Source organism: Crocodylus porosus, unplaced genomic scaffold (assembly GCF_001723895.1).
Source record: "Crocodylus porosus isolate Cpor-Errol unplaced genomic scaffold, CroPor_comp1, whole genome shotgun sequence".
NCBI classification, from domain to species: domain Eukaryota; kingdom Metazoa; phylum Chordata; order Crocodylia; family Crocodylidae; genus Crocodylus; species Crocodylus porosus.
The window spans coordinates 23,280,888-23,307,767 of NW_017728950.1; the positions used below are offsets into that span (position 1 = coordinate 23,280,888).

The window sequence follows — 26,880 nt, forward strand, 5'->3', positions numbered from 1 at the left end:
TTGAGTTTAGCCACCATTTAAGCCAAAGCTTTGAGTCTTTTTGACACTGTGAAGCAACAACATGGCAAGGGATCCAAGGATGAAAAATTCAGTGCAAGTAAGGGTTTGTTCATGTGTTTTAAAGGCAGGTATGCCTTGCATAACATCAGGGTGCAAGGTGAAGCTGCTAGTGCTGATGAGATTGCGGTTCAAGATTTTCCTAAAAAATTGAGTAAAATCATTGAAGAGGGAGGCTATTGTGCCAGGCAAGTCTTCAGTGTTGATGAGACTGGGCTGTTCTGGAGGAAAATTAGCCTTCCAGGACGTACATGACCCAACAAGAAAAAAACTACGCCTGGTTTTAAAGCATCTAAGGATAGGTTTACCCTTTTGCTTGGTTCAAATGCTGTGGGTGAGTTCAAGCTCAAACCCTTGCTTGTTTATCACTCCAAAAATCCCAGAGCACTTAACGGTTATGTTAAAGGCAGCCTTCCAGTTATCTGGAAATCAAATCGTAAAGCTTGGGTGACTGGGACCCTTTTTGAGGAATGGTTCACTGATTATTTTGTGCCAGCTGTTCAGAATTATTGTGAGAGGAACAACCTTCCACATAAGGCATTGTTAGCTTTAAACAATGCCCCTGAACTGGTTCCAGATATCACACTAGATGGTATTCATCTGGATGTTGTTGACCAAGTTTTCTACCTTGGCTCTACTGTTACCAGCAATGTAGATCTTGATGCTGAGCTCGCTAGTAGAGTCAGCAAAGCAGTCAGGAACTTTGGTCTTTTGCAAGACAGAGCTTGGAACAATAACAAACTGTCAACTAAAATGAAAATCCATATTTTTGAGACATGTGTTTTATCCACTCCTCTATATGGCTCAGAAACATGGAGGACCTACTTGAAACATATCAAAAGACTAAGCAGCTTTCATGTCAGATGCCTGCATAAAATTCTTTGAATAAGATGTCAAGACAGGGTGACAAATGTGGAAGTGTTAAATTGTGTTGGTATGTCATTCATGGGAACATTGATTAGTAAGAAAGGACTCTGGTGGCTTGGTCATGTCAAGCGAATGCCTGATCACAGGATCTCGAAGAATGTACTGTATTCTGAAGCTCAAGAAGGGTCTAGAAAGAGAGGCAGACCACTGCACAGATTTCAGGAGGCTTGCAAAGATGATTTAGCATCCTTTGGAATCTTTGGGGATGGTTGGGAAAGGAGAATGCTGCTCTGGTAGGCAGCGTCAGCTTGCGGATGAAGTGAGGTACTGAGAGGCAGACTGGATTATGTTTTGTGATAATCAGTGTCAGAGGAGGAAAGAATCTGCTACTTGGATTCAGAGCATTGCTAGTGCCTGGGTGTGCCCCACTAGTGGGCATGACTGTGACTTGTGCATTAGGCTCAGAAGTCATCAAAGAACTCATCGGCACATACACCATGCTCTGGAAAGAGCAATGGTGCCAATTATTGCTGTTGTTGTGATCCCCACCTCACTGTATATAGCTGAGATGTGGACAACATAAAGGAGACACCTCAAGTCGCTGGAGAAATACCATCAATGCTGCCTGCAGAAGATCGTTTGAATCCAGTGGATAGACAAGTGTACCAACATTAGTGTTCTCTGACAAGCAAACACAATGATCATCCACTTTGCTGGGTTGACCACATCATCTGGATGTCTGACTCCAGACTCCTGAACCAAGTTTGATTCTCCCACCTGAGTCAAGGCTCAGGAGGAGGGCAGAGAAAGCACTTCAAGAATGTCCTTAAAAAATGCAACATTGATACCAACTTGTGGGAGATTATCACCCACGACAGTATATCTTCCCAGGACTGGGGGGACTGTCCCCTGGCCAGTCCTACCAATCAGCTAATTGATGGGACCAGACCATAATTGGCTCTGTTCAGGCCCTGGGGACTTCCCTGTGTAGTTTCACCAGTCAGATCCCTTTAAAGTTCTCTGTGGGTGGACAGCCACGAACTTCAATGGGCTCCCAAGCTGCCTTAAAACCATGAACTTTAAAGAACTCCTAGATTGCCTGTGGGCACTTTAAAGTTCCAAGTGGGACACCAACCACCCAGGTTCAGGATGGCATGGAAGGCAGGAGAGAGGAAAAGTGGTACTAGCTCAGGTTATCTCACAGCCTTTAAATATGTCTGCCACCTGCACATTCACACTATGGTGACAACAGCAGCTGGGGAGAGTCTGTCAACGAAGGTTGCCCTTGGGTGAGTGAAGCCAAGGAGCAGTACACTATCACCTCCTGGTTGGAGAGTGTCCCTTGGCAGCAACTTTGTTGCACTCCAGCCTGGGGACTTTGCACAGGTGACCTCCCATAATATTTTAATTTTTATAGTTCTACAAACTTTGTTGCACTACAAAAATAACGTCTATCAGGGCCCTTAAGCTAGACGCCATTATCAGCAGAAGACCAAAGGACTACAAACTGGGTATGAAAATAGTAGGCTGAGAAGTAAAAGTAGTAAAATTTTGGACTAGTCTTCTGACCAAAATAGTTGGGACAAATAATCTAAATTGTTTCAGGATGGAGCTCCAAAGTTTATAAAAAGAAATGGTCAGACAGGACAGAGATGGTCGTGAATCAACAACTGGTATATGTAATATTTGGGTGCCAGGTGAAAAGCAATTCTATCTCTATGCAGGAGGCATCTGGTAACTCCATGTCTCAGGGCTTCTGCTGGATGCCTGTAGCAGCCAGGAAGGACTCCTGCCAACACACCTGTGAATGCTTTATTAGGTTCTGGCGTCTTTAGGGTTTTCTTTGTCAGCAGGTTTCTTAACCTCCCTATGAGGCATTGGACAATGGCCACGGCTAGATGTGGGAGTTTTGACTGGGGTGTGCTGGGGCTCCTGTTGGCCCAGAAAACATTTCTGCTACCTAGCTGTGGACAGTCTTGCTGTTCCACTCAAGTCTATCACCAAGTTTGGGGTTAGGAAGGAATTTCTCCCAGGTTGGATTGGCAAGGATTGAGAGGATTATTTTTGTCTTTCTCTTTAATTTGAGGCATGACCCTCTTTCTAGGATCCTCTGAGCATATACTGACATAACAACTCTGCCATTGCTATGGCAGGACACTGTTGACACCTTTGTCACCCCTGCTTTGTATCTATGACATGCTGCAGGCTGTTTGTAATGTATAGTTGCAAGGTGCTTTGTGTGTGACAGTCTGGGCTTGTTGATTAGTTTTAGGACTCTTTGGATAAGAGGTTGTCTATGAACACAGAGGGGACTGGGTTGTCCTGTGGAACCCCTTGCATGTCATATAAACTCCTTTTTCTCATAGGTCTCCCAAATGCAACTGTGGTAGCACTGTACAAAAGAGACCACACGGAGCATAGCCTCAACCTCACCAATACATGGAAGGAGTTTACAGGGGTGCATGACTTAAGCTGCACCACCAAGGACCTACTAACCACACTGGGCATGTCTACACAAGACACTCAATGCCCACTGGACTAATTCTACTGCACATTAGCACGGCTGTCAAAAACCACACTAATGTACTAATGTGCAGTGGATTTAGTCCAATGCGCATTAAGCATCACACAAAAAGCATTCCTCTGTGCTAATGCACAGTAGCATTGATTATGACATATTAAGTTAGTACCTGTTGTTACAGGTACTAAACTTAATGCACTGTAATAACAGCATATTCATGAATGTGTAGATCTGGCCACTGAGGCACTTGGCACTGGACCTGCCACCAGTTAAATGCACGAAGGAAAAATACAACCAGCCGAGTAACCACAGCAAAAGTATTAGAAATGGTCTCACGTTGTGCCTCTGACACAAGAAATTCAAGGGGGATGCTTCCAGGATAGGGTTCCTTGTGTTATACCATCTTCACTTTCGAGTTAACACTCACAATCAGCAGAGGGCCACAGGATACCTTCCCCAGTGAAGTCCTCTGAGAGTTTTCCAAGGAGCTGTCCAGCAACTGCAGTGGGGACAGCACTTCAGCTGGGAGTATACTCTTGGGCCTCTACTCAGTAAGTACTACTTGCCTTTTTTATTTCTGTCTGATGGCAGGAGGGTAGCTGGCAAGACAGGGTCATTCTGCGTGCTTCTTTGGGGGTCCTGTTGGCCTCAATTTAACAACAATCTAGTGACCATTGTGAACTGAGATTTTCATTTGGTGAATTTTCACAGGAACAGCAAAAGATACATTCATGACACCTTGCCACATTTCAAATTCTTATTCCACAGACTAAAGCGCTAAAGCTTCTCAACAAAACATTTTTAAAGTTTTTTTTCTTTTTTAAGTATTGCCATGTATTTTTCACTAATCCTGTTCCTGAAAACATCCGCATCGTCTTTACTGAAGTTAAGAAAAATCAGATAGAGGCAAACATTTGTTTAGAGAGTACTTGAGTCTAAATGGTTACAGTTTGCCAAAGCTATTCACAACTTAAAACGGGGTCTTCTAATGAAAATGTTCAGGCAAACTTAGTTCTCCACATAAGTTTTATTTATCCTCTTGAAGGAAATAATCCAGAACCTGATTCAATTACAATGGAGCCAATTAAGGATTTTTCTACTGACTTCTGTGACTTTGAATCCAGGCCCCAACTTCACCTTTTCACATCTTGAATCTTCATTTGGTATCTTCAACATGTTTCTTTGTTCTTTCCCCTATTGTTTGTTTCCCCTATTATCTCTCCCTGGCATATAAATGCCCCAGTGTTTTCCTCTCCCTTCCTAGCCCGTTTTCAGAGCCAGGTCCTCTGGCAAAGGCATATTATACAGCCTTCTAAATCTTTCCATCCAGTCCTTTTTCTCATTCCAGCCTAGGAAAACCTCACTTAATTAATAGCTGCAGTTCAAAAAATGCTTGTGTTGCTACTTTCTGTAGGTTGGATTTACATAACATGAGAGAGTTATACTTGTTTTTTTTCTGATACCCTCTTTTGTATGCACATAAGATTCTGTTTGTTGCAGATCTAGTACATATTAGAGAACATTTTAAATGCCTCAGAAACACAAGGACTGTCCTCTGAAACAAAGTCTTTGGACCACCCTAGTGCAGGGAACATGTTGCACAATCCCCAGTGGTTGTAATGGCACAAGAGTTCATTCTGCATACAGCCACCTGGATTGAGCATTCAGCCATTCTCCTTACATTGGTAGTGGTGTACTACGATGCCCTGGCAAGGCCATAGTAGTTTGCTTGCATGAGATATGGAGCAGTTTCTAACATATTTGTGGCTAACCTTAGGACTTTGGTGGGCTACCTACCACCTTACCGTGGGAAGGACATGGAAGTCATCAAATGCTCAGGGCTGCAAACTTAACCTGAGCCTATAGGCAGTATTATAATAGTACTATTAAATAATTCATAATTCACAGTGGCACATTTCCCTTTCTAGAGCCTACTTTGCATCTGACCTCTAAAAACAACTTGTAATCAAGTTTTTTCATTTTCCCTGTGCCTTAATGATGTTCAAGAAATTCTAGCAGCTTCCTTGCATGTAGGCATATTGGTATTACTACCCACATGCCCCACAAAATACAATCAATCTTAACTGACAACCCAATTTATCTAGTAAAATTATGGATGAATCCCTCATTTTCATGAGTCCCTGGAAAAAAATATATCAGAGGGCAAAGTAGTTAAAGTAAATCAGCTTTCCAATGTGACCCAGAGAAAACCCTTTCATCTAGACTATGTCTGCCTTGTCTATTTAGTTTATAGGTTCTTTGGAAAAGGGGCTCTAGCATTTGTCATGTTGACATTCAGTTCCCAGCACTGGACCTTCTGATACTACCAGAATAGCAATGCTTTATTTTAGCCATAATAAGGTCTTTTTGCATTTCCATGGCTACCTCATTGGTCGTAATGAAAAGATTCTCTAAGAGATAGTTTGCTTCTCATGTCTTTTGAAACATATGGTAGTAACCATTGGTAGACTGGACTAGATCGATTACGGTTTTCATCTTGTATGGAAACTCATATGTTCACTGATTTTATGCTAGTCCTAATTGTGTCTTCATTTTCCAAGGCCATTCAGGTACTGCACCCATAATAACATGTTTCTCTGAAAGAGCAACTCATGCATGCAACCCAGGTATTTGTGTGTTTACATTAGCCATATGCAACTGTGTGAACAAAACTTAAAAAATTATGCCTTCCATTTTCATGTTGCCTCTTACACCAAGTTGAAATAGTGGTGAAAACAGTGAATGACCTCTAGCTCCCATTTATAAAATGAATGTCTCATAGTCTTTTATTCCTTATATGAGTTTCCCTGCATTCATGTTATAATTTACCTTGACCTCTGTTTTGGAAGGACAGGTCCTGCCATCTTTCAATAGCATACCTTGTGTTGGATATGGAAAATGCTGTTTCAGAATTGACATATGACCCAAAGCACAAACATGATTCCAAAATTGTACTAAAACTGTAAGTCCATATGCTTCTAAAAAAAAAACAATTTTAAGAACATGGATGGCACATTATACAACAAATAAACAGTGGGATTTAAAAATTTCTATGTGATCACAAAAGTAATTAAAAATGTTACTGGACAGAATAGGCCATTCTGCTCTTCCGCATGTTGCTTGTCCACTGCCCACTGAAAATGGATGGAAAGGCTGCTATAGAACACAGTGGATGTTGGCCCAAACCCTGTGGAGTTGCAATAGTTGCAGACAAGGGGCCATCTGGACCATTGTCTCTGTGTGTTTGAAATGCAACAGGATTTGGACGGTGTTTGTTTTAGCTAGACTTAGTGTCTTTGGGAAAGAACAGAGGAATAGCAGATAATTTGGCTAGTGAGCAGAAAGGAGGGCAGCTCATGAAGGAGGATCTGGCACTGGATGGGATTTGCAAAAGTACTCAGTGTCATCCTGACTCTGCTGCCACTGAAGTCCATGAGAATTTTACCACTGGGGTCAATGGGAGTAGAGTAAGGCCAACTCTGTACTGTGTAAGATCTTGGGAATGGTGAGGCTGAGCCTGCACTATCCACCTGAGTCCAGTGAAGCTCTCTAGAGGCAGAAGTTGACCTGGGAGGCTACTTTGGACTCACCCCAGTGCCCAGTCTTGAGCCTTCTGTCTTCACTGAGAATGGGTCCAGAGCAGCCCCATGGATGAAATTCTGACTGTGGATCAAGTCAGTGGATCTGGGTGAATGGAGACTGCCCAGTCCATGAGGCTTGAGACTAATTGGACATCAGCAAATCCTCTGAGTGCTTTTGAAAAGTACCTTATATAATGGGTCCCTTTTACTTTACCTACTCAACCCCCATAAATGGAGCATTAACCCATGGCTCAGCTGCCAGCTTAGTATTTCTAGTGCCTTTTTGCCACCTCTATACAAACCTCTCTAGATGAATCAAGCTTGCCACATGTGTCCTGCTAATAGGGCACAAAAGAAGTGACTTGCCCCTCACAATATGTGAAATAAAATCTCTAATGACAACAGGGAACAGCTCCAAAGTGGGTTATGAACAAAGCTGCTTAGGAAGCCAGATCACCCCTATGCACCCAGCGTATAGACAGCAAACATACCTATTAGAGGGACGGAGTCAGAAGTAGCAGGCATGATCTCAGCCACAAGCAGCATGAACACCGTCAGGGACAGCAGGACTGTGATACCTGCAAGGGAATTAGTGGGGAGGGAAAGGATAAGGAGTAGAATTGTGGCCCTCCTGCTTATGCCTTCACTATATAAAACTCTGCCCCACTTGTTAACTAAGCAAACTTGTGGTTTACTGTCAGCTTCAGTCAAAGAAATATCTTTAATCCAAGTGCTACAAGACAGGAGGAGCCTCCTCAAACTTATCTGCATCTCAGGACAGTCCTGACCTCCTGGGTGATGTAGTCAATAGGGCTGTGTGAAGGTTCAGTCTCTGATTCAATTTGGTGGAGATTCGGCCTGATTCGGTGGCTGAATCTCTGAATCTGAATCAAATCAGAGGACCCTTGAATCGCTCTGAATCGAATCAGAACCCTCCAAATCGATTTGGAAAGATTCGATGATTTGGACATAGACACAGCTTTAAACGTTTTTTTTTTCTACATACCTCTGGGTAGCAGGTGGCTTGCGAATGCTGTGATGCTGGGGCACACGGAGCATCCCACAGAAGCATGGTGGGGCTCCCCAGCGCACTTGGCAGCAGACCTGGAAGTGGACCAGAAGAACTTCCAGTCCATTTCTGGGTTTGCTAGGGAGTGTGCTGGGTGGCCACCTGGCGCACCCCCAGATCAGCGACCTGTGCCTTCCCGGTCTGGGGTGGGGGCACCTGGGGTATAGAAGGAGGGGCACCCGGGGTATAGAAGGGGGGGTACTTCAAGGTGTATAGAAAAAACATTTAAAGCTGTTTCTATGTCCGAATCACTCATTCTCCAAATCAGCACTGAATCTTCAGATTCAGATTTGGCCGAATCAAATCAGGGACAGTGATTCGAATCAATGAATCGAATCACTGTCCCTGATTTGGGCCGAATCCCAATCCGAATCCAAATTGAATAGGGCTCCCTTTGGACACCTCTAGTAGTCAAGTCACATTACTTCCCCATTTATGAAATGGGGGTAATGAAACTGATCTCTCTGTAAAGCACTTTGACATGCACTAATTATAAGTGCTATGTAAGAACCCAGCGTTGCTATCTGCACCCGTCAAAAATGTCTCAGCTTACACAATGCAAAAGCCAAGTACTCTGGTCTGAGTGGTGACTTGTTCTAGAAAGCTTTGTTACTCCCACTTCTACAACCTCTTGTTACTTCCCTGAGAGAAATCTCTCCTAGCCAGTTCCAAGGCAGGCTAAGTTACTTATTTGTCATTTCCTGTGAAGTCTGTAGTAAGCATGCTAAATTCCTTGGTTCTTACCTAAGGAAATCTTCTCCCCTGAGTCAGCTGGCAAGAGGAAAACAAGCAGTGCCAGGCCTGAGATGAGGACACAGGGAATGAGTAGGTTCAAGCCATAGTAGAGGGTGCGCCGTCGCATCGTCACAGTGTAAGTCACATCTGGGTATGGCTCTTTGCAGCACTCATAGTACAACACATTCCTCTTCCCCGGCACACCTGCATGGAGGGAAACCAGGGAGGTGGGAAGGGGGGCTGTATCCCTGGCTTTGGGTTTATAACATGAATTACACCACGCCTGCTGGCCTCAACTGTAATCAAGGACCCATTGTGCTGGACACTACATACAGATAGGGAGAAACAGTCCTTGCCCCAAAGATCTTGTAGCTTGGAGGCTGAGATGGGGAGAGAGAAGAGAGTTGCCCAAGGACACTCAAAAGATCAGTGGCATAGTCAGAAATAGAACCCAGGTCTCCTGCCATCTAGTCTAGTGCCAAATCTATACATCCATGGCCTGCAGAGTAGCCAAAGGATCTAGCTTAGTGGTCTAGGCACCTAGAGACCTTCCTATTGTATGTTCAAATCCTGTGAAACCTCATTTCACTGGACTTCCTATTGCTTGCACTGGGGATTGTTTTCAATGAACGCTAAACACTTTGGTATATATGGCCCAAAATGTGCACTGAATGCCACACACTGGGTGCAGCTACATGTGCCCCCACAGCACTGCTGTTACTGCGCCGTCATTTAGTACTTCCTTTTGGGAGTGCTAAATAGCAGTGCAGTAACAGCCTGCACTGTGCTGTGCCATTTTTAGCCACTACGTCATCATAGCAACACACTATACCAAGGCAGTGTGTTGCTATGGAGACGTAGCTGCAGCATCACAGTTTGTGCCTGCTGATGCTACGTCACCATAGCATGTTGCTACGGCAATGTAGCGTCACATGTAGACATGCCCAGTGACTTGTAGTGGAGAGCTTAAAGTGCTGAGGGAATTATGTGAAAAAATCCACTACAATGATCAGGTCGTGGTGGGATTACAGGAATCTCTACAGAGGGTGCTGGCCCACAGTTATACAGAGCTATTTCTCATGTATTTTATCTTTAGCAGATTTATTCTGTAATAAGGAGCAACCACATGACCAGCTCTCTCAAACAGCTGTCCCAGGTAAGCCATGTGCATGGTAGTGAAGCAAGTTTGCAGATTGAGATTGCATAGGGAAGTGGACATGATTTATCTCAGCATGGTAGGCAGCTGCTCCTCGCTTTCTGAGGGGTAACGTTCCCTGGAACGGAGGGACCTACACCAGGGTAAGGATGTGCATCATGTGTCCACTCCATTTTTATTACAGGCTAAAGTTAAATTATTCCATAGCAATCATATTATGTCTCCGCACCCAGAAAAGTCCAAGTCATTAGACAACACACACAAGGAAACCAGCTAATGTAAAGTACAGCAACGCAGGTTTAAGTTAACCCAGGAAAGGACATGGCCTCTCTCTCCACCACGGCTATGTTTTCAGCAACTGCAGGATGGGAATGGATGATTCCTTCCATCTTTCTGTGGATTTCTCTTCTTGCCAAGCCAGACAGTGAAATCTAACCTTGCAACATTTTGTTGTTACCATTTGGATAAACCAGGAGCAGTCCTGAGCACCCAAAAATGGCTTCCCAAAGAATGGCCACAGGTCAGTAAGACACATCTAATTAATGTCCTCTTGAGCCAGGGAAATAAAGCCAGGGTTGCTAGCTTTGTCACACGCTGTAGGCTGAGGCTCTGATTTTCCAGCTGTTGAACTGGGAACATAGCACGTGCTGTCATTTCTTATCTTTAGTGATTCCTTTTTTTCTTTCCCTTTCCCTCCACTTTGTGCGCATTGGCCTTGTTTTGTCAGTAGAACAAACCACATTGCATTACAACAAGCCTGAGAGGTGCCAAGTATCTCTCAGCAATTTTCAAAAATGGGTGCCAAAAGCTGGAGTGGTCAGCCTGAGGTTAGCTGTGAGAAGATATATTGGTCCTCCATGGCTGTCCGTCAGCCTATCTTGGTCCTGCCCTGATGTCTGGGGGCCCGATCCTACTTCTAGCAGGGACAGCCACAGCACCAAAGTTATCAAAAGAGGAAGAGCCTCTGCATCCTTTGGGGCATTTCTACCAGAAGCACATTAGGGCATGGCAGTATTAGGTCAGCTGCTGATCTAATCCTATTCTTGCACGGGCTGTGGTTTGAGTGACGTGAGAGTTGGCACAATCCCATCTATGCTTCATGGGACAAATGCAGGGAACCTAGGGACCAAATGTGTTTGGCACATGCATTTGCTGAAGGTAGGATTTCAAGCTAGAAACAACCGAATGGGGCAGACTGTAAAGAAGCATTTGAAAAATAACAGCTCTGACCTTTGCAACCTTAGATTGCTTTTCCCTTACATTAGACTCCTCTAACTTCCCTGAACATAGGACCCTGATGGTTCCCTCTAAGACACTGCATTGCAGCCACCAACCTCTAGCCATTGCAAGGGCTACCTGTAGTTTGGCTCAGATGGTAGCACATTCTTCAAGTCTTGGAGGTGGACAGAGTGCTGCATTGGGTTCATGTGTCTTATATACAGATAAGATTTCTACAGATAGCTTGTTAAAATGGTGGCTAGAAGCTGCTGTTCAGTATCTCAGGACTGACTTCTCTAGAGGCTGAATGTGACATCTTTTAATAGGTCCAGAGCTCCTACCAGTCAAATAGAAATTTGACTGCAATTATGAACTTTACAACCCTGGTTTTAGACTTCTTGAAGTCTCTTGACTTCAATAGTTTTGCACCCATTCAACTGAGATCAGAATCAAGCCCAAAGAGGCCAAGTTCAGGAAATGGACCTGAACATTAGGAGTCCGGATGGTACTTTTGAAACTAACTGGTTCAGAGTCATGAGCTTTCATAAACAACAGATTACTTCATCAGATGCTATGACTTGAGCAGTAGTAGGGATTCTTGGAATACACTGAACAGAAGAAGCATGCAACTGTTGACTTGATTGAATAGATGTTTGCAGTCCTATGTTTTTTTTCATGCAAGAGTTCCTTCCAAATTTGACCAAACATGGGTTTTCTACTCCCATGGCCTTTTTACTGAAATGGGTTACACAAATGTAGTATGATGTTTGCTGTATCTTTAAAAGACACACTGGTCCAAATTCAGTGCAAACTCATTGACGTCAGAAGAATTGCATGGATTATTGATTGTGACAGTGTTATAGCCACAGGATTCTACATGTTTAATGTCCTTAGCTTTGCTGAACAGTGGTGACTGAATGTGAAACACTGTCTGGAATCTAATTTTGAGATTTCTGCTGTTTTTCAAGTAGTATTTCAAACATCCAGATAAGATTAATTCTATTTCTGTTTGTTTATTTTCACCTTAAAAGTTTAGCTTCTTGTCCATCTTTTTAGTAAGCTAACTTACCTACTAAATCCCATTCTCCATTTGATATGTAGTTGGAAATATCTGCTTCAAGCATCTGCAGATCAAGCAACCAACCACTGTGGGTCCATGAACCAAATTTCAAATCACATTTTTGTACATCAAAGGGGAACCAGCGGACGTCAATGTAACACGTGCTCTTCAAAATGCCTACAGATAAAAAAAAATCAGTGAATCAAACATGTCACTTCTGAGGCACAAGTAAGAATGGGAATGATGTTCTGAGAACCCCTGGAAATGTTAGTACTCTGAATACAACCAGATGCAGTTCACAGCTAAGTTAGATGGACAATGGTTTCCTGGCCACGCTGCTTCACTGAGGGGCACTGAGATTTCTGGAGCCAAATTGTTTTCATAGTCGATTTTTGTTTTAAAAAAAAAACCCTGAAAGGATCGTCTTATTTCCTGGTGCAAATGTGTGTGCTGTGCACTGGTCTCAAAGCATTTGTGTCTACTGACACTACTGCTGGCCCATGATACATTAACACACATACAAATCTCTGATGTTTGTCTCTTGTTTTTCTTGCCATCCTTGAAGCTGTCCCTCAAGCCAAGCATCTGCCTGAGCCTAGTGGGTTATGCCAATTTCTATAGCCAATGGTACAAAGGGAATGATGCGGCTAGCATTATGTCTGGTCACTTCTGACTCTCAAGTGAACAGCAGTCTGCTGGTTAGAGTGCTGTGCTATATCTGGTTACAGGTGGGTCTGTGATTTTTAGCCTGAATCTGCAGTGAGGCTCACCCTCATGCTTCTGCGCCCACTGTTATCCCTCAACTCTGCCACCACATCCCCCAGTGTCACATGTCACCCTCACTGAATTTTCTTGGCTCTCACTCAGTCAGAGCTCCTCTTGTCTCAGTTAAACTTTTATCAGTTCGGACGGTGTTAAAATGGAATGTGACCATCTAGGAGCTGGCCCTATATCCTGATTTCTCAGAGCACGTAGCTTTATCAAGAGTGAATCCTCCGAGATGCTGCTAAGTGGGCCTTCACCACCATACCAATCTGGAACCAAAAGAATTGCCACTTAACTCAAAAGTCATATATACCCTGCTCTGGGATGAACTGAACTACTTACTAGTAGCTCTCTGAAGTGAAATTCATCTTCCCTCCAGCCGAAGGAAAGGCAGTGGGGTTTAGTGATTAAGGGAGTTAGCCTGCCCATCTAGAAACCTTGGCTCTATTGCCTGCTTTGTATAGCCTTGAGCAAGTCACTTATGATGGCATTCTTTTCTTATCTGGATCCCTAGACAATCAACCTTTATTGTCTAAGTCCCAAGAAAGCCATGTACGCACAGCTTGGCATTTGTATTCTTCATGTGTAACCGTACACACCTGGGGAGCTATGTAGAGGCCCAGACTAGTAATGTTCTGAAGACAGTGTGAGTCACCTACTTCCATCTTTTCCCCCACCGAGCTGGGTGGCTAGGCATTCACCTAGGAAGCTGGATGGCCCGCCCCTGCCTCATGCTGATGGCTTTGAAACAGGGTCTCTGACTTTCCAGCACTCTACCCAACACACTGCAGGTCACCCTGCACATCTCCCTCCTTCCCTCCCCCTCTAATCCTTCTTTCCCTACATGACCCCTGCCTGCCCCACGTGATTCCCGCCCCCCATGCTGCTGCAGCCTGCACTGCCCATCAGACAGTGCAGTTCGGTATGTATAGAGACAGAAGTCACTATTAGGCAAATAATTAGTTTCAATACCTTTGTCCTAGTTCCTATTGTGCAAGTCAGAGCTCCTCAGGGCTGTTGTGGGTAAAGAAGGCTTTTTCCCTTCAGCCCATCCATCCTCAGTATTGGTGGACAAAAAACCATAAGCCCCTGGGACCTTCCTTTCTTCCCCTTGAGCACCATCAGATGTACTCCCCTTGCCTTTTTGGGCTGATTAGGATCCACAGAACAGCAGGGCCACAGGGCGAATTTGGTATCTGCCTGAGGATAAACATGGCAGACTATAGAAGCTGTGGGAACCATGAGAGAATGCCTTTTCAAAGCCATTTCTGAAAGAGCCAAACCTTGGGGTCTGCTCAGCTTTCGACATCTCTGAAACCAGCTAATAGCCCAGTGTTGCCTTTGAATAAGCAGCAGCACTATTGCCCTAATCTCAGTACAGAATGTCATTATTTCTTATTCACTGATCTGTCTTCATATTTGGTTTGTTTCCGCCAGACCTGTCTGGTCTGATATAAAAGTTCATATGGCATTTTAAATGGTGGAGGACATCATTATTTACTAGCCAATTGCCCATCAAGAATGGTGGGGGGGAGGGAACAGAGGCCCATGTCCGGCCCCCAGCCCCCCTCCCCCACTTCGGGTCTGGCCCTGCTCCCCTGTCCCTTCGGGTCGGGGCCTGTTCCGCCCCCTCGCCTGCCACTTCCGTTCCGGGCCCGTTCCCCCACCCCCTGCTTTGGGTCCTGCATCACACCCTGCCCCTGCACTCCAGGTCCATCTGGCCCGCGTCCACCTGCCTGTAGTTCTTCAACTGAGAGGAAAATACAGAAATATGGCAGAGCCCTCCAAATGCTTTCTCGGTGCTTGGCAGGAAATTTGGGCATCTCAGAGGTTGGAAGAATTCATTATTCCTCATAAGCAGTAGGGCCTAGTGGCTAGGGCACCAGCCTAGGACTCCAGTGACCTGGGGCCAAATTCTGACCTGCTTTATGATCTTGGATAGGTCATTTCCCCTTTCTGTGTCTCAGTTCCCCCCATCCCTCTATTATCTGCATTGTCAATTTACAGAGTAAGCTCCTTGGGGCAGGGACTGTCTATTATCATGTGTCTGCCTTACAGCAGAGGGCCTTGCTCTAGCCCACAGCCCCCAGATATCATTATGCTATTATAATAAAAAGAGGGCAATTCCCTGTTATAAGAAACAGTAACTGGATTACTCTGATCTGCATCTTTGTGACCGTCTAGTCCTGTCCTGTTGGGCTGCCTTTGCCTTGACACCCCCTTGAGTTATCATCTCTTCCTTTACTTCTGTCTTGAGGAGGATCCCACTGCCACAGACCATTACTTTCTTTTAGGTGTGAAGTGCTGCTTCATAAAAAATTGTTGTGCTTTAGGCACGCAAATAATTCTGGGGTGTCTGTCCCTGAGGGTGACAGGGAGGAATGAAATGGCATCAACAACTGGTAAGGAATCTGTCTGGTGAACTCTGCAGAGGGACTGCAGTCCTTAGGCTGCTTTAGAGGCCTTGGACAGGCTGTCACAGCTCTGCAAGCTGTACAAAGCAAGTGCCTCCTCCCCCTGCCCTGGGGGTGGGCAGACTGGCTAGCCAAGCTGTGCATTTGGGCTTCAGTCAGCCATGATGAGTCCTGACACCCATTCCTAGCAACGTGATCTTTCTACTGTTTTGGGTTTACATAGCCTGAGTGGAGGTAGACATATTCAGAGTGGGGGCATGTATGTGCACTCCATTGCTGTTCCTTCAGTCCGCTCACACCAGGTACATTAGCTCCTGGCCTTCCCTCCGGCAGATCTCACAGAACTTGTTTTTCACCCAAACACAAAATAGTGCCATAAATCAATCAGTTTGGGATGCTGTGATTTCCTCTTTCAGGCACTTTTATGCCACCTCTTACTGTAGTATTTAAGCACTGCTTGGACATATATTTCTCCCCACAATATCAGTGTAAAGTAGGGGAGGTGCTTTTATCTGAGCTGATTGACTTGTCGAAGATCGTACACACAGAGCTTGTGGCAAAGCAAGGCTTTGGTCTCTCAAACCCTGTGCTTGGGCCCTAACACCTGGGTCTTGCCCCATCCTGCTGCCATGTTCCTCCTGTTTCAAACCACTTTGTCATGAACCTACTCCAAAAGTGGGAATATTTTGGGGTGTTTGTGGAATGCCATGTAGATGGTTTCCTGAATTAGGTTTACTGATGTAGTGTGTGGTTTCCACAGACAGGTCCCTGCACCCCCCTTTTGGATTGGATCACACACTGCTGGAACCTCTGGGAACTTTAAAGTCCCCAAAGCAAGGAAGAATCCCCCCTTCCCCTTCGTGCTCAGAGGCAAATCCCCTTGCTCCCTCCCCCACCTGCTGCTGTGCTTTGCCTGCTGCCCCAGGCTGGGGAGGCTTCAAAGCCATTCCTGCCCACTTCACCTGGGCTGCAAAGGGATGGGCACATCTAGGAACAGTGACAGAAGCAGCGGCAATGAGCAGGGGGTTCCCCCTTCCCATGCCTGCTCCCCAGAGGACTGGGCAGGCCGAGGGAATCCAACCTCACTCACCTTTGCTGCTACTGCTGTTGCTGTCCCAGCTGAGTCCAGCCCTCCACATAGCCTGTCTGGATTGGGCAGGAGGGGCTTTGAAGCTTCCCCAGCCTGGGGCAGAAGGGAAGGCAGTAGCAGCAGATGGGGGAGGGAAAGGAAGGGGAAGGGATGTGCCTCTGAACATGAAGGGGAAGGAGGGGATTCTTACCTGTTTGTGCGACTTAAAAAAAAGTCCCTACAGGCTCCAGCGGTGCCATCTGCCCACACTGCTGTGGGGGAGGGAGCAGCATGGGTGGCTACTTCCACATCCCCTCTTTGCTAAATCCTGGATAGGCTCCTGGTGCCCTCTGTAGACCTTCCCACTTTTCTTCTCCCCTCCTTTATAGCAGGAGCTGCTTACTCCCCTCCTTCTCCCTCCCCCTTGCCCTACAGCAGGTGCTGTTTACTGGCGATAAGCTCTCTTCCTGACTCCTCCCCTCCCCTCCCCTCTTCCTGTCCTCAGTCTGACATTGGAAACTACCTCCTTCCTCCCACTCTGTCCCTGTCCCTCTCTCCTACCACAAGGTAGCAGTAGTCTGCAGTGAAGCCAGGTTGCAAGCACCCACCCCACCATTTTAAAAGATTGAGCACCACTGGTCTAGGGCTGCCAGCTTTAAAGTGGCCATGGGCAATGTGCCCCAAGGGCCACACTGGTGGGAACCATATACCATGGGGGCCACACCAGCAGGGGCATAGCCCCCCCCCCAGGGTGAATGGAGGTAGGTGCTCCCAGCTGCTGCTGCACTGTGCACACTTATGTGCAGGTGCTGCTCTGCATGGTGTGACACCCCACCTCACCTTAAGCTCTCTATGGGCTCCCTGTGGCATTGTGTTGCATAGGTATTCCAGGCAGCTGGCTCCCCCCAGTCCCCCACAAAAGGTGCATGGAGCAGAAGCTAGGGGAGGGAGGGGGTGACCCCTGATCCCCCAGCTGCTACAGCACCCAAAGTAATAGGATCAGCAATGGCCAAGTGGGAGCCTGGGAGCCATATGTTAACCCCTCATGGGCTGCATGTCCACCAGTTGGACAGCCCTGGTTTAAGTCAATAAACATTGCTGTTTTTACGATTTGTTGCTGTAATAAAACTTTTCATTATGTATTATACCTTACTTATTGCCTGTGGTAAATGTGATTTCAGAGCATTTGACAAGACAGGTTGATCATTCCTACAGAAGCAAGAGCTAAGCACACACCGGACAAAAGATGTTATTCTTTAAGTTGGCAAAATCTCCTCTACTTAAGTTGGAGAGGCCTGGGTGAGACAGGTTGATCTGAGGTATCCAGGACAAGAAGTTCACCTTTTGGCTTGTCAGCAGCAGACTGTGGAGAGAGCTTTGGGGCTGAAGGTCAACCTTGAAAGTGTGAGTTCACCCTATTTGAGCCACACACCTCCACCCTCCCTTGCTGCTCCAAGTCCTAACTCCTGCCCATAAACAGCCTCACTCTTTTCATTGTCATCCCATGTTCCTAGTAAGTGTGGAAAGTTCATAGGGCCCCTCTGCTCTGTTATAACATCCCCTCAAGACATGTACTAGTCCTTGCAGTTTGGAATACTTCTTTTCAGATGAGCCATTAGAGTGACCCAGGACCTAAATTCCCTATTGTGGTTAACAGCTCTGTGAGCCTCCATTTGGAGGTGTGGGCCTTAAAAGAGCCTGATTCACATTAAATGGCAAATATCTGATTTCTGAACATGTTAGATCTAGAAAATGGAGACACTTGGTTCCTGTCTCCGTCTGTTGTAGTATTTCCAAGGATGTTGTGACATACTTCTGTGTGTATATGGTCTTGCCACTGAATGACCAGCAGCCCTCTTGCTCTTCTACTTGCCAGTCAACATATCTCTGGCTGTCGTGCCCACATATGATCTGGTCCTACTCTAGCGCCTCTTGAATCCTATTCCTCAGAATGTGTCGCATTTCAAGCCTTCCCTCTTCTCCTGCGGTATCTATCAAAGCTTATTTTTATAAGAAGCAGCAGTAGCAGTATAACCTGTGGTTTGAGTCAAATGAAATTAAATTTTCATGAAGGTTTGAGAGTACTGTGTCTTAAGTTTTAGAGTGATTCACTGTATCCTGCTTAGTTTAGTCCCTTATGCCAGCTTCTGATCTGATTAAATATGCTGCTTACAAGTATTTGCCTTCTAAAGTAGATCTGATTTAGGTTTTTGCCAGAATTTGAGTGCTCAATAAAAGTAAGGGTTTAACCTGAATTTTATACAGTAGACATGCTCCCTTTGCTCTTTGCAAAATCATGTCATCACCACCAGCTCCTGTTCCTTCTCTACAAAACTCTTAGTTAAGAATAAATTAAGTTAGAACAAAATGTTAGGGACTGAATCTCTTCATTAAGCCAATTTATTGGTAAAAGGGACCTGAAGGATGTCAGATCTGCCTAGTATGAATAGCTCCTCTATCATCCATCCCTGAGGCCCCCAAAGGGAGTGAAAGGGTTGTTCAAGCAATTCTAATATATCTTGGCCTGAGCAAGCATTATTGTCTGGCATACTTTAGGTTAGCTACAAAGTTACTCTAAATTATGGTAAGGACCGAGGTAAACATAAAACCGCCACATAGATCCTTTATGGCTCCTGTGGAAACAAGCACCTCCAGTACTTAGAAAAGATCAGGCTATGATTTAGGAGAAACTTAATAGCGAGGAATTTTTGAGTAAGAGCTTATTTTCTGCTAAACCACTTGGAGCATTGTGCATTTTTTCTCACATTAGAGTCTCTCAGCTTCTACAATCTACCTTTGTTTGAGGGACAGTAGACACAGCTTGATGATTTTTGTCAGAATATCCAACTTCAGGGCATCAGAAAGCCCTCCTCAGCTATCCATGGTTAACTTTACAGCATCACACCTGCCTTACACAGTGACACCTGTGGAGAGGATAGTGCCTTCTGGCAGTGCCCTGGAGTGATGAGGTTAGAAGTTTTTGCTCTCAGGAAAGAACACCATTCTGATGCACATCGCTTGGTTGTAGGACCAACGAGTTGTGCCTCTCAAGACACATCTACAATGCACAGCCAATGCTTTCAAACTACCTACTCCCACTTGCATACCCCAAACTCAGAGATATGACTGTGAAGCCTCTCTGGCCAGATCTAGACATGCAGCGCCACCTCTTTGCAGCACCACAAACCACATACATTGCATGTTAAACCGTGTGCCATGCTGCTAATTTGCAGCACGGGGGCAAAATTTGCTACCAGGATTTCCCAGTAGCGAAAACAAAAATCCCTGGAAAAAAAAAAAGTGCAAAGCACACCAAAATGTCATGTGCCAGGAGAAATGCTAAGACCTGTGTGCTGCAGAGTCCCTACACTGAGGCACCCTGTGCCCCAAACAACCACTCTCCAGCTGGCTGGGGCACAAGTGTGCCTTGAGACAGGAGACCAGGCAGCCCTGGCCTGGCTGCTCCCTTGTCTCTGTGTGCCTCAGTGCAGGAGCTCCAAGACCTGAGCACCTGCTTCCCTGTCTCAAGGCACGCTATGCCCCAGCCAGGGAGCTGCCTGCCACTTAGTCCTGCACTGAGACACCTTGTGTCCCAGCCAGTCCCTCCACGCCACCGCCCCTGCAGCATGTGGACCAGAGAAACATGTCCCGCTACAAACTGCACCAGCAGGGATGTGCACTGCAGCACAAAGTAGCAACACAAATTTGTGCTGCTGCAAATGCATGCCCAAGCTCGTGTGGACGTGGCCTCTGGGAGCATTCAGAGTAGCTGCTCTCAAGCACTTTGGAGACAAGCATTTTAAGAGAAGCAAAAGCGGAAGACCTATGGAGTAGCTTTACCATCACATTTCCATGCTATGAGCATGTGAGCAGAAGCAAATGGGCAGAATACACTTGGCAACATCCCTTCCCTCAACTGTCTGAGAGTGCTGTACTTTGCATGAGTATAGCTGAATATATATTTCCAAGACATTCTGGTATTTGTTAAATTATGGACCACTTTAATAGTTAGTGAAGAATTTTCTAAATATGCTCATAGAATAATTAATTGAAGATAGATCACTGGTTATTCTACCAGTTTGAACTCTGCTGTTAGTTACAGTGGGCATGTCTACACATTCATTAATGCACAGTAGTTACTGTGCATTTAATTTAGTACTTGCTTAATGAAGTACTAACTAAATGCACAGTAACTAGAGTTACTGCTCAGTAGCACCAGCCCACAGGTTTTTAGCGATGCTTACTGTGCAGTGGCCTAATACTACTGTGCAGTAGCATGTTAGCACGGTTTTTGCCTGGCACGCTACTGTACAGTGTTATTAGGCTACTGTGCATTAAGTGTATCGTGTAAATGCGCCGAGTAAGGGCTACTCTGGAAATGACCCATCTTACCTCTTATTAATTATACTATATTATACTAGACATGTCAGTGTTTGTTTTTTGTTGGGGTTTTATTGTTTTGGTTTTTGGTTTGGGGTTTTTTTTTTTGTCTTCCTCAGAAGCATTGGGTTTTGGCTGCAGCCTGGGCTGGGAATTTTGACTGGGGGGCGGGGGTGCCAGTGCTCCTGCTGAAACTAAAACTTGGAGATTCCTGGCTAAAAGGATTTGTCCCTCTACTCAGGGTCAGACTTGTGACCACTTATGGAATCAGAGAGTAATTTTACCCTATGGTCAGATTCATATGCACTGTGGGGGGTTGGTTTCTGCCTTCCTTGGTAGCAGGGGGTGTAGCCCTCTTTCTTGGATCTCTTGAGTGTATTTGAAACAATATTGTATTGGCCACTGTTGTCTTCCTGCTTTGCCTGCAGCAGGTTAGGGCGCTATGCTTTGTGATTGTGTGGCAGTGTTGCCTCTATAGTTTTAGGAACAGGTTAGATAAAGATCTGCTTGTGCCACTCTTAATGGGGATAATCCTGCCTTGAGCAGGGGTTGGACTAGATAACCTCTAGAAGTCCCTTCCCCCCTTACTTTTCTATCATTCTGTGATTTGGGAGATGATTTTTTTTTTAGAAAATATTTTTTAGGAAGTCTGTCCCATAATCCTAATCTGTACCTGCTTCTAAGACAATCGAATCAGTTCTTTTAGGAGAATTCTGTGAAGGTGAGTTAATTGTAGTTATTAAAGCATATCATTTTAAACCAACAAACAAAATCTGTCTCCTACCTGGAGGAATGTACTGACAAGAGCCAGAGTAATTCACCAACACGTTTGTATGAAATGTTGCATCAAATCTTTCATCCGCACTAAAGCATAACATAAAAAGAAAGAGACAACAGGTATTTGAATTCAAAATACAGAGAACAGCCAAGTGAATAATTGTTAACTCCTCAGTGATGGGTGGCTGGGGCTGGGTCTATTAGAGACAGATAGACAAGTCCTTGCAAAATGTTGTTAGACCGTGGGCTGGCAACCTTTCTCAGGCCATGATGGTTTCCACAGCATGTCAGCTGTAAGGGGCTTTTTCTGCATATTCTCCAGAGCCATCAAGCTGGGAGCTGCACCCATGCCACCACTGCTTCTCCAGGCCACCACTCCTGGCTGCATTGCAAGTGCAGCCTCCAACTGGTGGGGAGCTATGCTGGTGCTGGGCAGCTGGAAGCTGCTTCCATGCTGTTCTTATTTCTCCCTGCCCCTGCTCCCCTGCAGTCTAGCCCCAGCACAGCTCCACCCTAGCTGGAAGCTGCACTCGCAGCATTGCTTGGGTAGGGGGAGTGAGGTGAAGTGAGGACACAGCTTCCAGCTTTCCAGACTACCTGCTGCTCCCCTCCAGCTGGAAGCTGCACCCATATCCCATCCCCAGATGCGGGGGGGGAGACAGAAATAAGTGGCAGTGGCAGTGGCATGGATGGGCACTGGGCATGGATGGGATGTAGCTCCCTGGCCCCAGTGCAGCTCCTTGCTGTTCAGACCCAGCATAGACATAGGCAAAGCTCTGTGGCTCTGGGGGCTGGATCTGGCCCATGGACCATCTTTTGCTTTAGACTAAATGTGTACCTTGTTTCCAAACTAAACCTGCATCTTTCTTTAGTGTCTGGACCAGATAGGTTAAGGATTCAGTCCCCAGTTCCTCTGGCTGACCTCCCTGAGCACTAGGCAGAGATATTCAGAGGAGGTGTACTCCTGTTGGGAAAGTAACAGAGAGGGCCAGACTTTTAAAAGATCCTCACACATTTGATGCCAAGACAGCAGCCAGTGTGGGCTGTTGAGCACTTTGGAAGACCTGGTCTCAGTGGATTGAATGTTTTGTAATCTCTGGCCCCATGATGCCTCATTCCTATTAGAAGGTACTAGGCTTGGCATAGTATTTGCTGGGCACTGAAGCTCCTCTTTAATGACAAGAGGGTGTTGTGGGCCAGAGTGATATAGCAGGATAGGGAAGAGAGCCTTCTGACGCACAAGGGACATGGTGAGGCCTTGATGGGGAAAAAACACAGCAGTCTGTAGTGGCAGGTTTTCAGGAAGCTATTGGGACTCTCTCCATTGACTTTACCTTTGGCTCACTCCTACTTTCAGTCTTTTAGAAATACATAACCCTGACATTTTCAAAGCTGACTCCATCTGATTTGCCACGTGACTGTACCAGAACTACATATTTCACCAGAAAAAATATGAAAGCACAGAAGTCAGTAAAACAAAGAGCATTATGGGTGGGACATACAATGGGGTGGACATTGGCATAGAAAAGTTTAACTTAATCAGGAAGAACAGATAGGGTAAAAAATGGGAAAGGGTTGCAGTGTATATCAGGAACGTAAGCACTTGTTCTGAAGTGCTGGAAGATATTAGGGACAAGTTTGTGAAATGTCTCTGGATGAAGATAAAAATGTGGAAAATCAAGATCACGTCATGAGAAGCATCTACTCTTGCTCACCCATAGAAGACAGAATAGAGTGACACCTTAGAGACTAACTGATTTAGGGAGCCATAAGCTTCAAATGAATTATACTGTCACCTGTGAAAGCTAATGCTTCTCTGAATCAGCCTCTAACCTGTCTTCTACCTAGCTTCAGACTAACATGGCTAACTAATCTCTCTTTGACCACCTATAGTGGAGGAGAAGGTGACAGGGACTATTTGAGCATCTAAAAAAATGTCCACATGAGAGATTTACTGTAGAGTTGCCTAATTAATTCCACAGTAAACATGTCAGTGTCTACACGTATGGCCCTATTAGGCCACAGGAAACTAATAAATTCCACAGAAGGTTAGTACTTGTAAATACAAGTATTATCCTGCTGCAGAGTTTTTTAATGTGCAGCAAGGCATGTGTAGACACTGACCCGGCTGGCTGGGGCATGAGGGTGCTTCAGTGTGGAAGCTGCCTGTTGAAATGAAATACCCCCATGTCCCAACCAGTCTCTTCACAGCACAGTGGGCTGGGTTGGAGCAACCCCGGGCTGGCAGGCTGACCCCCCCAGGCCCTCTGCCAGCCGGGGCTGCTCCAACCCGGCTCAACATGCTGCAGTCCTGGGCGCACATATAAACATGGTACCTGGCAGCAATAAACTCCCATGCAATATGTACTAGAGTTTATTGCTGTACATTAATATGCACATGTAGATACACCCTTAAAGAAGTATCCTAAGGACAGGATCTGTTGACTATGGGGAAATTTAATTACCTTGGTGTCTACTGGAAAATCAATGTAGTGGGACACAAAGTCCATCAAATTCTTGGAGAGCCATAGGGACAGAATTGTGTTTTAGAAGAGGGAAGAAGCTATTAGATCTGGTTTGCATTAATAGGGAGGAGTGTGCTAAGACAGAATTTATAGGTGGAAGGTAATTTTGGGTGAAAGTGATCATGAGGAGGTAAGAGTTCATCATTCTAAGAAAAGGAAGAGTAGCAGCAGAAAGTAGAGTGTAAGAGGAGCAGAATAAGGCTAATAGTTTTCAGAAAAGCAGACTTCAACAAACTCAGGGCACTGGCAAGCACTGTCTCTTGGAAACATACCCTGAGCAATACAGAAGAGTAAGAGATCTGGCAGTTGTTGAAAGATGCTAAATTAAAGGTGCAGTTAAGGCTGAGTGTAAAAAAAATATAGCACAGGCACATAGGGATAAGATCAGAAGGGCACAACAGGAGTTACAACTAGCAAGGGGCATAAAAGGCAACAAAAATGTTCTATAAAAGTGTTAGATGTAAGAGGAGGGAAAAAGGCAAGCCGTTACTGAATAAGGAAAGGGAGCAAATATTAGATGAGGCAAGGGGCTGAGGCATTCAGTGCTTGGCTAACTAATCTCTCTTTGTTTAAAAGGCTTTGCTTTTAAAATAAAAAAGGTCAGCTGTGACCAGATACTTCAGTACAGTTAACTCTAACAAGGGAATAGCAGTGCAAGCCAGAGCAAGGGAAAACGGGTTAAAGAACATTTAGGTAAAATGGATATATTCAAGTTGCCACTAGTTGATTATATTCATTCTAAGGTGCTTAAGGAACTAGCTGAACCATTTGTGATTATCTTTAAGAATTTGTAGCAAACAATGACTTGGAGGATGACATAGAGTACACTTATCAAATCTGCTGATGATACTACGCTGGGAGAGGTTGCGAGCACAGTGGAGGACAGATTTAGAATTCAAAATTATCTTGACAAATTGGATAGACAGGCCAAATTCAGCAGGATAAAATTCAATGAAGGTAAGTATCAAACACTGCACTTCTGAAAGAAAAATCAAATGTATAAAACTAAGACAAAGAATAAGTGGCTGAGCAGCAAAATGGCAAAAAATACCAAATCTGGTGGCCATAATGGACCACAAAATATACCCAGGGCAACAAATAATACCATTGCAAGAAAAGACATATTTAATTCTGGGATGTATTAAAAGTAGTATTGTACATTAGACATGGGGAGGTAATTATTCTGCTGTACTGGTGCTGCTGCCAGTGTAACAGCTAAAGTATGATGTCCAGTTCTTGGCACAGCACTTTAATAAAGGTGTAGACAAACTGGAGAGAGTCCAGGGCAGAAAGAATGACAGGAGGTTTAGAGAGCATGACCTATGAGGAAAGGAGGATGGGGTTGGATTTGTTTAATACAGAAGACAAGACTGCGACTTTAAATCATTTTTCAGTACATAGAAGGATGTTATGCAGAAGATGCTGATAAATTGTTCTCTGTGTCCATAAGAAAAAGAATGAGAAAAAATTCAGTGCAGTTGACAATAAAGAAGGATTACGCTGGACGTTTGTGAGATGCAAGGATTTTTTTGCGGGGGGGCGGGGGCTGATTTTTTTTATTGAACCAGCTGCATGGTTGGAATAAAGTCAGACAAGCTTTTAAGTGCAAGGCATTCTTCATCAGGTCCGAGGGAATTAAGCACAGAGAACATTAAGAACTGAGAGTTGATCTTAATACTGTCTAATGACAAGGAAGTGAAGCGATGGAACAAGATGTTTAGGATTACCTCCGCTAGAGGATGTCAAGAACTAGTTAGAGCATATCTGCCACGGGTGGTCTCCATGATCCTGCTTCGGTGCAGGGGGTTGGACTAGATCAGGCCTGCGAGGGGTTATTGTGTGGCCCACAGGCTCCTCCACCCCGCAGCCGCCAGTCTACCCATTGGTCCTGCCATGAAGTGGCAGCCAGAGTCTCTGCAATAGGGCAGCACAGCTGCCAGTAAGCTTGCTGCCCATGTAGCAGAGTAGGAGATTGAGGGGGCATTGCACAGTGGTGGAGAATGGGCTCATATGATGGGGGCAGTGGCAGTGGAGTGGGCTTGCACTGCTAGTGTGGCGGTGGCAGAGGGTGGGCACTCATTCATGCAGCACCTACAAGGGGCTCACATGGCAGAACTAACGGCAGGCTTATTCATGCAGCAGGACCAATGGCAAGCTCATTCATGCAGCACCTACAAGGGGCTGCCCATTTGGCTGCAGTGACAGGTTGGTGTGGGAGGTTTGCCCACATGGAAACAGCAGCAAGGGGCTTATGTGGATGGGTGGGCTCTCATTGTCCATGTGGTAACAGCATGGGGGAAAGGGCACTCACCCCCCCTGGCAGAAGCTAGGAGGGAGGATGCTCACATTGCTGGCACAGCAGGCATCCCAGGAGCCCACAGGGCATGCACCCACCCAATGTGCAGTCCCAGGCCCATGACCAATGCAGCATGCGGCCCCAGGCTCCTCTGAGGTTGGACAGCTCTGGACTACATGATCTCTTGAGGTTTCTTCCAATCTTACATTTCTGTGGACCCATGTTAATTATTTGTACTTCCGGGCATCGGCACATGATTTGTATTTGAAACTTAACGTTTGTATTACAGATGATTCCTGAGGGCCTCACATGACTTCTGTGTTAAGAACCTCTTTAAGATAACACTGCGTTTAATCCCTATGCTCCATTCTGTATGAGCATTTATCCGGT

The 26,880-nt window shown here is 45.4% G+C and overlaps 1 protein-coding gene across 2 annotated transcripts in view; it reads right to left on the reverse strand.

Annotated features, from left to right (window-relative positions):
* The window catches only part of LOC109323690 (neuronal acetylcholine receptor subunit alpha-7-like), a 162,410-nt gene that overhangs the window by 56,753 nt on the left and 78,777 nt on the right, over positions 1-26,880 (reverse strand). For both annotated transcript variants that reach the window (XM_019555381.1, XM_019555382.1), the window contains 4 exons: positions 21,677-21,756; positions 12,274-12,441; positions 8,840-9,034; positions 7,518-7,604 (listed from right to left, as the gene is read on the reverse strand). In XM_019555381.1, the coding sequence (XP_019410926.1) occupies positions 7,518-7,604; positions 8,840-9,034; positions 12,274-12,441; positions 21,677-21,756 (530 nt within the window). The remainder of the gene's footprint in view (positions 1-7,517; positions 7,605-8,839; positions 9,035-12,273; positions 12,442-21,676; positions 21,757-26,880) is intronic.